The following is an 11,691-nucleotide window of genomic DNA, read 5'->3' as shown; positions in this document are numbered from 1 at the left end:
AGGGCCTCACCCTAGCCCGCCTGCTGAATCAGAAACTCTGGGAGGGGGGCCCAGCATGATCACTGATTGAACAAGCCCTCTGGGTAAGTCTGATGCTTTTTAACGTTGGGGAGCCACTGCAAGACAGCACGTGGCTGTCCCTTTAAGACCAGAAGAAAGACACTGGAAACCGGCAGGCTTCCCTGGAGAGGCTGAGACTGGAGGGAAAAGGGTAGAGTAATATTACAGAGGAAGGGACACACCCTTCCCAGCTGACCTCAGGCTGTAGATTTCCCAAAGCAAGGACTCTCCTGTAGCCTGTCCCGGCACCTCAGAGCTGCAGCTGTTGCAGGCATCTGAAGTTGGTCTGGGTTGCCGGCTGTCGTGCTGCAAAGGACTACATTTCTTTCTCACTGTTGAGCCCAGCTGTTCCCATCTGTGCATCTGTGCCAGGAGAAGCATGCCACTTTAACATCAACAGGGTCACCAGCTAGTTCATTCCAAGAAGTTGATGTGCGGAAACAGTGTTTTATGTGGGAATGGTGAAGTGTATATTTAGAAGTCTGGGTGCTCAGCTCCAGGCTGACAGCTCTCAGGGAAAAAAAAAAAAAAAATGATGGTATGTGCTTCAGAGTTCATTATATCTCCTAGGCAGAAATCTAGGTTTAAAGGGTTGTTTTAAAGTAGCACATAATGTCAGCTGTAAATCCCGGTTCCTGAGGTACGTACATTTGTCACTCCCTAAAATGACTTTTTCACATGTTCTTTATGTGGTTGGCTCAGAGCATAAAAAGTTGGACCTTTACTAGCAGCTTTCATTCTGCATAATTTCTAATCAAGTCCATTTCCGTTTCCATGAGTGTGTGTGTGCACACACTGAGCTCTGGCTATCCCTACCTGCCCAGCTGTCTCAGCTGTGAGCTTAGCCACACCCAGGCCCAGAACCCACCCTGTGCAGCGGGGAGAGGGCACGGTAGTCCCAGGCTGGCAAGGGAGCAGGTGTGAGATTTGTCTGGCTGCGAGAGGCCATCACAGAGTATCTGGAGTGAGCTCACAGAGTCAGATGAATTCCTGTTCCTTGCCTGCCATGTCAGCCCAGAATGGAATGACTGTGCTCTCCCTAGACCCCTGACTCCTCTAGTTTCTTGCTAGGACCTGCCACCCTTCCTGAGCCCTAGCCTTTTCTCATCCTTGCCAGCCCCTGCCAGGGTGCCTGATTCCTCTGTCCTCTGTCCCGGCCACGCTCAGGGTGCTATTCTCAGTGACTTGAACATCCAGGATCGTAACTACCTTTGTCGTTTCAGGCTGGGGCTGGATTAGGTGGGCTAGGGTTGTGTCCCATGAGGCCAGTACCTGGGCAATCAGAGTGGGCTCTCATGGAACGAGGCGGAGAGGTGATTCAGAGCCAGTGTCCTGGAGGCAGGTGCTATTGACCAGCAGGCAGATCCTAGCTAACACTTTCACCCAGCTTACAAGGTGCCAGGCACTGTTCTGAGTGCTGGACACCGGTTCACTCCTCCGTTCCTCACTATGACCCAACAAGGCAGGTATTGTTATCCTATTTACTAGTGAGGAAACTGAGGCACAGAGCAGTTATGACCTGGCCGTCTAGTAGATGCAGCAGCCAGGAACGACAGCGTGTGCTACCCCTACACCAGAGGTCAGAAAACTGCAGCCCAGGGGCCAAATCTGACCTGCTGCCTGCTGTATAAATACTCTTCTTGGAACAAAGCCACCCCCACTCATTTACATATCATCTATGGCTGCTTTCCAGAGATACGGCAGAGTTGAGAAGTTATAACCAAGACCCTGAGACCTGCAAACCTAAAATAACTCACTGCTGGTCCTTTACAGAAAAGGTTTGCCCATCTCTGTGGTATATCATACAGCTTCTCATGAGTCCCATGAAATTGAATGCAGATTGTTTTATGTATGTACCAGTGGGCAATTTTTCAGATTCTCAGATGAGAAACCCCCCAAGACAATAGAACTGCAGCTTTAGGGAGTTTGGAAAGCCAGAGTTTTGGGCAACCAATTGCCAACACCAATTCAAAGCACAGCAGCAGAGGCAGGGCCAGCGGTGAGATGGGGATAGTTCAGTCAGAGCTGGTGGGAAAGAAGCAGAGAGGTAGGAGGGTGATAGCTGCAGTACCTGCCTCACTCCATCCAGGCGCTCGTTCGTTGTTCATTAGCTGGTGTGTGAGGGACGCAGGGCCAAGGTAGCTTCAAGGTCATGGACGAGACCCCTCCACAGCTCACGGCCACCTGCTGTCCTCATGTGCACCTGCTCCTTTGTAGAACTTGGCTGGCAGCCCTGCCCTGATTGCCTGGGTGTATCCCCTCGTGCAGTCCTAGTGCAGTGTCAGGGAGGAGAGAGCCACTGTGCTGAGAGCTGGCGAATGGTCAGCTCTCAACAAATGTGAGCTGTTTTTCCTTTCCCTCTTAGGGTTCCAACCCTGAGAGCAGTATATTAGAATCGCGCCTTTATAAATAGCAAAACCCACAATGATGGAACTCTTACTGGGGTAGGCAGAATAATGTGCCCCTCACAAAGATCTGTACATCCTAATCTCTGGAACCAGTGAATATGTTTCCTGACATAGCAATGGGGAGTTAAGGTTGCAGATGGAATTATGGGTGTTAATCCGTTGACCTTAAAATAGGGAGAGTGTTCAGGATTATCCAGGTGGGCCCGTTGTAATCATGGGGTCCTTAAAAGTGGCAGAGGAGATCAGAAGAGGTCAGATGGATGCCACATGAGCAGGACTTAACCCACTGTTGTTGGCACTGACCGTGAAGTAAGAGGGTCATGGGCCAAGGAAAGCAGTTGGCCTCTAGAAGCTGGAAAGGATTCAAGAGTTCTCTAGAACATCCAGAAGGGAACACAGACCTGCCAATACCTTGATTTTATCTCAGAGAGACCCTGTCAGACCCTTGACCTCCAGAACTGGAAGATAATAAACTTGTGTTTTAAGTCACTAAATTTGTGGTCATTTGTTACGGCAGCAACAGGAAACTACTCCACTTACCAGGAGTCTGACAGTTTGCTAAGCACTTTACTGATGCCACCAACTCACCTAATCCTTGCGGTGGGTGAGAATTATCATTATCCTCATCAAATAGATGAGCCAGCTGACCTTCAGAGAGATTGACAAAGGTCACATAGCCGGTCAAGGGCAGAGCTGACTTCAGACCACCTGCAGGAGGCTGCCCTTCGCCGTGCAGGCCTGACCCTGCCTGGTAGAGAGGCATTCAGAGGAAGCTGCTTTTCTTCCCCGCGTGCTCTTCAGGTGCCAGAGGAAGGTCTTCCGGATTTGTCTTTGCCATGATGAATGAAGTTGTTACGCAGAGGATTTGAATGGCGTGGGACCTGAGGCTGTCAGAGCTCCTTTCTTCCTGAGGCTGTCAGAGCTCCTTTCTTCCAATTATCTCCAAGCCCTTTCCTGCCAGATCCCACTTCTTTCTCTTAGTTTTCTCTTTCGGGAAGAGGAAGCCTAATTGTAGGGGCTGCTGGCAAAAGACCTTCAGCTCGTGTCCTAATGCACGCCTAGAAGTGGAGAGAGAGGAAGACCCTCCACTCAACAGAATACTTTGCTTCTTTACTAGTAGGGCTCTTAGCATATAAAACATCTGAAAATTTCCCCTTAGGAGCCCAAGTACAAAGGGAGGCGTAATGTCTTGCTTTTTGAGGTATAAGAAAAGCATCACGATGATGTGCTCAAGTCCTCCTTTTTCTCTCTAATGGAACACAAACACTGGGTCTCTCTCACAGACTGGGAAACGGGGATTGGCCCAGTGTTGGAGGTGAGGGTCGACTGAGGCCTCCTGCCTCTCAGGACCACCTGCTTCCCACAGGCTGTCGGTGCCTCACTCTGGCTGGGACAGGCCGAGGGGCCCCACTTTGGACCTGGGTCTGTTGGAAGAGAAGGGAGGTGGACACACATCCCGGGCCGTGGAAGTGACACGGCCGACCGACGGCAAGCAGAAAGGCAGCCGGGACCAGCCGCTGTTGTGCTGGGGTGAACCACCCGCTGTGTGGTGGTGTGAGTCCTGCCTCATGAGCACTGCTCCGATGAACTGGCTTTGATGCTCTGCAGACGCTGCTGCCTGGGCTTCTCGGGCTGGCGGGGCCCAGGCATCAGGCTCTTTAGTGAGAACAATGGTCCCTTATCATCAGCGGGAAGCCAGCAGGCAGGTGATACAAACGTACATTTCTGGATATTCAATTAGCCCTTTTCTTTTTAACCCCAAATAAAGCATGCAACAAGACATCTCAAGAACGGAAGAAAACTTTTCTGAAAATCATTGAATTGTACTTTTGAAAAGGGCGAATTTTATGGTATGTAAATTGCACCCCAATAAAGCTGTTAAAAAAATAAAAGGAATGGAAGGAAAGGCAACAGCCTTTATGAATTCTTATCTGGGATATTCAGCACTGCTGGCTCAATTATTTAATGCTTACCCTTCATCCTTCCAAAAGCTGACTCACAGTGGCTCTCCCCAGCAGCCTGGCAGTCTGTTCCTGTCTCCCAGTAAAGGAAATGGAGACTTGCAGGGCTGGGCTGTGGAGCTTGTCCAGAAACAATGAAGAGCAGACCCAGTTGTGGGGTGAGAGGAGGTCCCCAGGACACTCCTGGAGGCGGACCAGGAGACAGGACAGTCTGTGCCTGTCCCCCGGATGAACTTAGACCTAAGGCCCCAGTGCACATGGCAGGCAGTTACCTGGGATACCGGCCTGGCTGTCCTGCTTCCTCCCACCTCCCTGCTCCTGGGCTCTGGATCTCACCACCAAGCACCAAAGCTTCAGAAACCAGAATAGCACTGGCTGCAGGGCAGAGTGAGGCCCCCCTCCCCAGCCACCCTCAAAGCCTTCTTAGCTCTGCCTGAAAGAAGGGCATATAGGAAACCGAGAAAAACCATAAGAAACAAGAGGGCTCCACTGCTTTCCTGGGGTAATAGTCCTAAAGGCGCCCATACAGAGGGACCAGAAGCAGAGCTGCCACTTCCAATGAGCACACAGTCCAGCGTGGGCAGCGGGCTCAGGGTCCTCAGCCATGTGAGCCATGTCTTAGGTGGCTCTGCCTGTCCCCTCGGTAGAGCTTGGCCAGTCCTGCTGTCCAGCCCCAAATCACTTTGACCTCCAGCAACAATCATGCAATGGAACCCCTTCTGTTGCTATTTTAGGAATCATCCTAAAATCCAAGGGCAGAGCCAGGTGCTGGGTTTTCGCTTTGGGAGAGGTCTGGGCTATAGCCTCTCCTGCAGCTCCTCCAGAAAAGCCACCAGCACCTGAGTTTCCACTGAAGTTCATGACAGGAGCTGACAAAATGGCTCAGCTTCAAAAGATGGGGATCTCCAGGAACGTGGTCCTAGAGAGGACAGGTGGTCAGAAGTGGGTGGGACTGGGCAGCATCACAATGTCTGTTTCACTCCCAAACCCATTTTCTTTCCACTCCATTGTGCAGTCTCAGCACCGCCCAGACTCTGGAGCAAAAGCAGCTGGGCGAGCCCTCGTGCGGGCTGCTCTCTGAAACAGCTGCCCTCATGCAGGTACTCCTCCTGCTTTCAGCACAGCGGCTTCAGGAGCCTCACAGGCTTGGCTGGGTCTCCAGACGTGCTCATCGTGCCTGCCTGGTGAGCCTGGGCTCGGTGCTCAGCCCTGCGGCCTTGGGTGTGTTAACTGCCCAAAGCTTCGCAAGCTTCTTTCCTGCCCCACTTCCCTCCTGTCTCCGTGAATTAGCATGGAAGCTGTCAGGACCTGAATCGGTAATTCTCTGCTCTCATTAGTGGGCTGCATGTCAAGCACTGTGGGCATATCTCTGAGACCATATTGTGGCATTTCCTGGATGCCCTCTGTGATCACTGGCAGAACTTTCTGGAAAACAGGTCATGCACAGTGACGCCCAGGCACTCACGTGGGGAACGGATGAGCTGAGTGAAAGGTCTCCAGAAACCCATAATTCTTTCTCACAGGGGCCTCCGAGGAAGGGCTCGAGCAAGTAATGGTCAAATTGTACTTAACCAGCCAGGCACAGACGCTAACCAATGTGCATGAACGGGGCTGCTGGGCGGGCCGGGCATACACCTTTCAGTTGCTGGCTGGTGGAAAGATCTGGATCATTCCAAGAAAAGGGCCAGAGCAGCTGGGGTTAGAGGGCCACCCGGAGGGACTCTGGGAAGCAGCTGTTTACCAGGGCTGTGAAGGTATCTCAGTGGTTTAACAACTGCTGCGAACCAGTGCAGGCCAACTGAGCAGCCTCCCGGGACCTGAAGTTTCTCCAGTCCTCAAGCCAGACAGTGTATCTGGCCCATGACGTGGAGGCGGGGCTGCCGTCAGGAGTATGGTTTCAACGTCAAGTGCTTTTACATCTCTGACCTGCAGTTTCCTCTCATCTATGATGGGAATGATAGAACCTATATCACAGGGCCACTGCGATGGCCTGGCCTCACCACCTGGCAGGGCCAATGCAATGGAATTGGGGTACAGTGTATGAGGGGATCAGCTCCAGGGGCAAAGGTTTTGCAGCAAACACCCAAGATTAGTCTGTAGTGCCCTCCTCAGTGGACCTCAAATAATTTTTGAGTGGCACTTTGCCACTTTGGACAGTACCTTTGGTGATGGTTAGTAGGTGGCACTTTGGCGTACGTGCTTGTAGGTTCATAAACTGTTTCCAAATCATATGGCCAATCTGGGGCCTTTCAGACTTACAGTCTGCACTGTTGTTCTTCCTTCCCCATCCACTGGCCGTCCCAGGCCGGCTGGGGCCCTGACAGCTCTGGTTCTTGTTCTCCAGTCTCTGCTCTGTAGAGCCATCTGTCCAGAGGCTGAGAAAGACAGTTGGCCATGGGAAGTCCCGAGCAGAGAGGGGCATATCATGGCGGTGTCTCTCCAGCCGATGGGTTTCCTCAGGCCCCACTGGCTCCCTTCCTGCTCACACCACGTGGTTGTTCGTGGTGAGTCAGGGAAGACAGAGGAATAGCTCCCCTGCCTGGGCGTTACACAGGTGCCGCTTGAGCCCCGTGTGTGGCTATCTGGTGAAATGGCCCTTCACTGTTCCCTCTCAGCCTCTTCGCCCTAGGACACAGACAAGCACCAGGGCTGGGTGAAGAATGGACTGGGACCACAGCCTCTGTGCTGTACTAAGGACCCTCCAAACACTCTGGCTCGGCTGCCGGACTGAGTTCACTGTGCCCTGCTCATCTGTGCCATGATTGACCTCTTCCCTTGGGGGCCCTCAGCCCCCTGCATAGACACCTCTCTCTGGTCACCCCCTCAGTTGGTCAGGCATGGCCGAGTAGGTCTGAACCCCAGCAGGGGCCACAGCCTGCATCTGCTCCTGGGGGGGGCGGGCGGGTCTCATCCCTGGATGAGAGACATCCATGGGTCTGGCCCCTCACCAGATGTGTCCAGACTCCCCTGGCCCCCCTGCAGAGGACCCAGCCGGGCTCTTGCCTGGGGCCTCTTTACAGCTCCAACTACATCAGACATGGTGCTCCTTGTAGGTCTGCTTTCTTAGTGGAGAGTGAGGGGAGTTAGGTCTATGACTGGTTAAGGGGAGGCCACTCTCTGTAGACATGGAGACCCTTCATCTGGGGGCTACACAGCAGCAGCATCTTCCAGAGCTGGGACCTCAGGGCAAGGCCATTCCTCTTTGTAATCTGAAGTCAGGAAGTGTTAGTGGAAGGGCACCCCGGTGGGCTGTGAGGCTGTGTGGGTCCTTAGCCGCTGATGCCCACTGAGCTAACATTTATTATGTGCCAGGCACTGTGCTAAGCTCCTTACATGAACCAGCTCATTGAATACACTCCAATAGCCCATGAAGAAGGTACTTTTAGTATCCATTCCACTTTCCAGATGAGGAACTAAAGTGCAGATAAGCTAGACTAAACTGGCAAATGGTCTAGCTGGAGTATGGATTCTGTCTCTACGGCCAGTGCTCGTAAGGAAACAAAATGAATGGATTAGCAGAGGCAAAGCCTCTTTACCTAAGAGATGTCAAATGTAAGGTGTAGAGCAGGGAGTCAGTATACTTTTTCTTAAAGGGCCAGAAAATACATATTTTCCACTTTGCAAGCCATATGGTCTCTGTCATACCCAGTCTGCCTTTGTAAGCTCTAAAGCAGCTATAGCTAACACGTAAGCAAGTGAATGTGATGTGTTCCAATAAAGGTTTATTTACATAATAGATGGTGGGCCAGATTTGGCCCTCAGACCATAGTTTGCCACCCCTGATGCAGAGGAAAGCTTCAATGCCCTTGACAAACTGGGTGACCTCAGATTAGTCATTTAACACCTTCATCTTTGGTTTCCTCATGTCTAATAACTAAACACTATGGGGTACTTATTAACTGATTTGTTTTAAAATTATGCACTGAGCCCCTTGTAAGAGCCACGTACTGTGCCGGGAGCTAAAGATATAGCAGGGAACAAGACAGAGGTCATCCTGTCCTCATGGAGTCCACACCTGTGAGCATGACAGAGATAACCTTGGGTAAGGACATCAGCTAGCACCGTGCTTTGCTCAGGCAGAAATTCAACAAATATACCTCTTCCCATTGTCACGCCCCTGACTCATTATTCAGGACCCACTGCTTTCAAGTTTGTTGTCATTTGTACCCATACTGAGTAAAAAGGCAGGAGCATGTGGTGGAACCCAGGACTTTAATATGTTTATAATCCATTTTTATGAAACACTGGCCTCATTGTGAATTGTAATTTTTTCATTAACTGATCTCATTTTACTTGGTAATATCCATTTAGGTATGTGCGAGCAGTAAAACTCCATTTCTCTTAAATATTATATGATTCAGTTGATTCACTGATTTAGAATTTTACTCCCCCCATTGCAAATGAGTGAGTCATCCATCTTTTGAGAGATAACAAGGACCTTCAGGATCAGGCGAGCCCCGTGTTGCCCTTCAAGCGTACCTAGTTGGGGGGGCCAAAGGCAACCCGAGTTCTGGGATGGAGCTCTGAGAGCACCACCGTCCTAAAAGCTCTTGCTTTGTCATAGAAATGCACGTGTAGTTTGTATTTTACTCTTCAGTATGTCCTAATATGTTTAACGTATCTGAGTTTCCTTCTGTATCTTTAAGGAAAATTGGTAACTGAGATGATAGGTCATGTTTGTCTTTGGAATTCACCTCTATCCAGCCCTTTGCTCTGGAGAGGCAGTGCGGCTTTGTGGTTAGGACTACTGCCTCGGGGGACAGACATCCTGAGACTGCACCTCAGCTACTGCACTTCCCTCTGAGTGAACCGGGGCGAGTTTCCCATCCTCTCTGTGCCTCACCTTCATTATCTGTAAAATGGAGCCAGTAGCACTTCCCACCTGGTAGGGTGAGTTGAGTCGATATGTGAAAAATGCTTAATGGCAGAGCCTGACTCATGCTAAACACTCAGCAAGTGCTAGCCGTGATAGTTATCCCAGGTGTTACACGGATCTCCAGTTTGGGGTATGTCCCAAGGACATGGCCCCCGAAGAGGAGAGGTGCATACACATTTTCACCCAGCGCCTGCGAGTCCCAGCTCCATTTACAGAAGTTTTGGCATCTCTCTGACTAAGGTCTCCGGCATCGGCGTGCTCGCTCTGCTTTCAGAATCTTCGGCTCTCTAATTTGCAGGGAGCTACAACAGCTCCCTTCTGTCCATGACACCCTCTGTGCACCTCCTCCAGTGATGGGGGCTTCCTCCCCCTGCAGCACCCCTCCCTAGGTGCTGGAAGGGTCCCCCTCTTACTCCTAGGCCTCCTCTGCTTCCCAGACTGGCTCTTCCAAGAGTCCGTCAGGAGCAAGTGGTGGTAAGAGCTGTGGTCTGCAGCTCTGAGCTCTCCAACCTTGAAGACCATGGAACCCTAGCCCCTGGCCTGTCTCGGCCTGTACCTTTAAGTTACCTGGCATAGGTGTGCATGCACCTACTGGCTCCATACAGACAGCTGAGGGGACTTTGGCAAGTGTGCCAAGCCTGCCTCTCCTGTTCCTAACGCCCCTTCTGCTTCCTCCTGGTCCCTGTCTCATTCCAGGCTCCTGACTCTGTCTCTTACATCATGTTTATGCATGGAAGGCGCCGTCCAGTGACCTTGGCATCTCTTTCCCGTTTTTCTGATCGCTGACCTTGAATGGTGGGCCTGACTACCCATCCCTGGGAACAAATTCCATAGTCTTGACCTGTCAGCCTATGTCCTGGCAAGACCTACCCATTATCGCCATAAAAGAAGGACTTAAATGACCCTCCAGGCTCCTCTTGCTATAGCAACACTGATTACCATTTGTTGTGCACTTATTCTGAGACAAGTGTTTTATATACATGACTGTATGTAATCCTCACAGATCTTGGGGGTGGTAGGTGGGTATTATTATTCCCACATTACAGGTGGGGAAATCAAGGCGTCAAGAGGTTGAGTGTTTGCTTGTGGTCATGTAGCCAGTGAATGGTGGAGCAGGGATTTATTTGAATCCAAGCCTCTGCTCTTATAGGTAATAATGCCTCTTCCATTTTTCTTGGAAGCTTCCAGGAAAACGATGAGCTCTTCTTGACCTGGTGTGAGCACTGCCCCCCACAGAGTCTACCAGGGGTCCAATGAGCAGTGCCCGGAGTATGTGGAGGTTTCGGGGTGGTATGGCTGTCCCCTGTGCCAACGATTCCCTGTCCTGGTGGGCAGAGCCTGAGGCAGCAGGAGGCAGTCTGGCCGAGGGTCCTTGCAGCCAGGTGAATGTCATACGGTGGGACCAGGAAACTCAGAGCAGGACCAGACAGTGGAGACAGAGGTGGACTGGCAAGAACTGGGCAGGGGAGCAGATGCCCAGCTCGGGGACCTGGGTGTGGGACAGGTTCAGAGCTGGCAGGGAATGGGGGTGCGATCTGGGGAAAGAGAAGCAGAAGCCCCATTTGCGGGCTGGGACCGGCATCTCTGATGAGAAGGCAGACTGGGAAAGGAGAAGGTTCTAACTTAAAGCCATGGGGCATCAGGTCACACCCATCGGCTTCCCAGCAGACCCTGTTGGGTATATTTCTATATCCGTTGCGCTAGTGGTTGTTGGGTGGGTGAATGGATGTATGGATGGATAAATGAGTTTGCGGAAGCATGAAGATTCTAGTCTCCCTTCCCCCACTCCCAAAGTTGGGGCTAAGATTGCTTTACCCAAGACAATGGTGAGGAAGGGAAAGGGGTTGTCATGGCATATGCAGGGGTGCACTCTGACCCACTGTCTCCTTATCCCTTCTTTCTCCAGAGGCCCCCGCCAAACCGGAGGAGGCAGAGGCTGAGCCCTTCACAGACTCCTCTCTGTTTGCACACTGGGGCCAGGAGCTCAGCCCCGAAGGCCGGCGTGTGGCCCTGAAGCAGTTCCAGTACTACGGCTACAATGCCTACCTCAGTGACCGCCTACCCCTCGACCGGCCCCTGCCTGACCTCAGACCCAGTGGGTGAGCAGAGTCAGTGGCCGGGCCCTTGTTGACCTGCAGGTGGGGAGGTGGGGTCACCGCGGTGCTGGGGGCAGAGCTAGGACTTGGTGTCTGGACTCCTGGGTCTCTTCCCGGCTTCAGCCAGGGTCTGCCCACTTGGCCTGCATCAGGCAAGTCACTGTCTCCCTACTCCCCCAGCCTCAGTTTCTCCATCTGCTAAGCAGGGGGAAGGCTTTCTTCCATTAGAAATTTGAAGGATTAATAACCTAATTTAATCCTTAAGGGAACGAGAATCATCTGGCATTCCT

At 51.8% G+C, this 11,691-nt stretch overlaps 1 protein-coding gene across 1 annotated transcript in view; it reads left to right on the top strand.

Moving 5' to 3' along the window:
* Nucleotides 1-11,691, top strand: part of GALNT18 (polypeptide N-acetylgalactosaminyltransferase 18) — a 355,083-nt gene that overhangs the window by 156,437 nt on the left and 186,955 nt on the right. Inside the window, exon 2 of the mRNA XM_007471405.1 lies at nucleotides 11,212-11,404. Within this exon, the coding sequence (XP_007471467.1) occupies nucleotides 11,212-11,404 (193 nt within the window). The remainder of the gene's footprint in view (nucleotides 1-11,211; nucleotides 11,405-11,691) is intronic.

This window comes from Lipotes vexillifer, unplaced genomic scaffold, assembly GCF_000442215.2.
Source record: "Lipotes vexillifer unplaced genomic scaffold, Lipotes_vexillifer_v1.1 scaffold6, whole genome shotgun sequence".
Lineage (NCBI taxonomy): Eukaryota > Metazoa > Chordata > Mammalia > Artiodactyla > Lipotidae > Lipotes > Lipotes vexillifer.
Note: the sequence above shows the minus strand (reverse complement) of the source record. Positions and strands in the feature narration are given on the sequence as shown.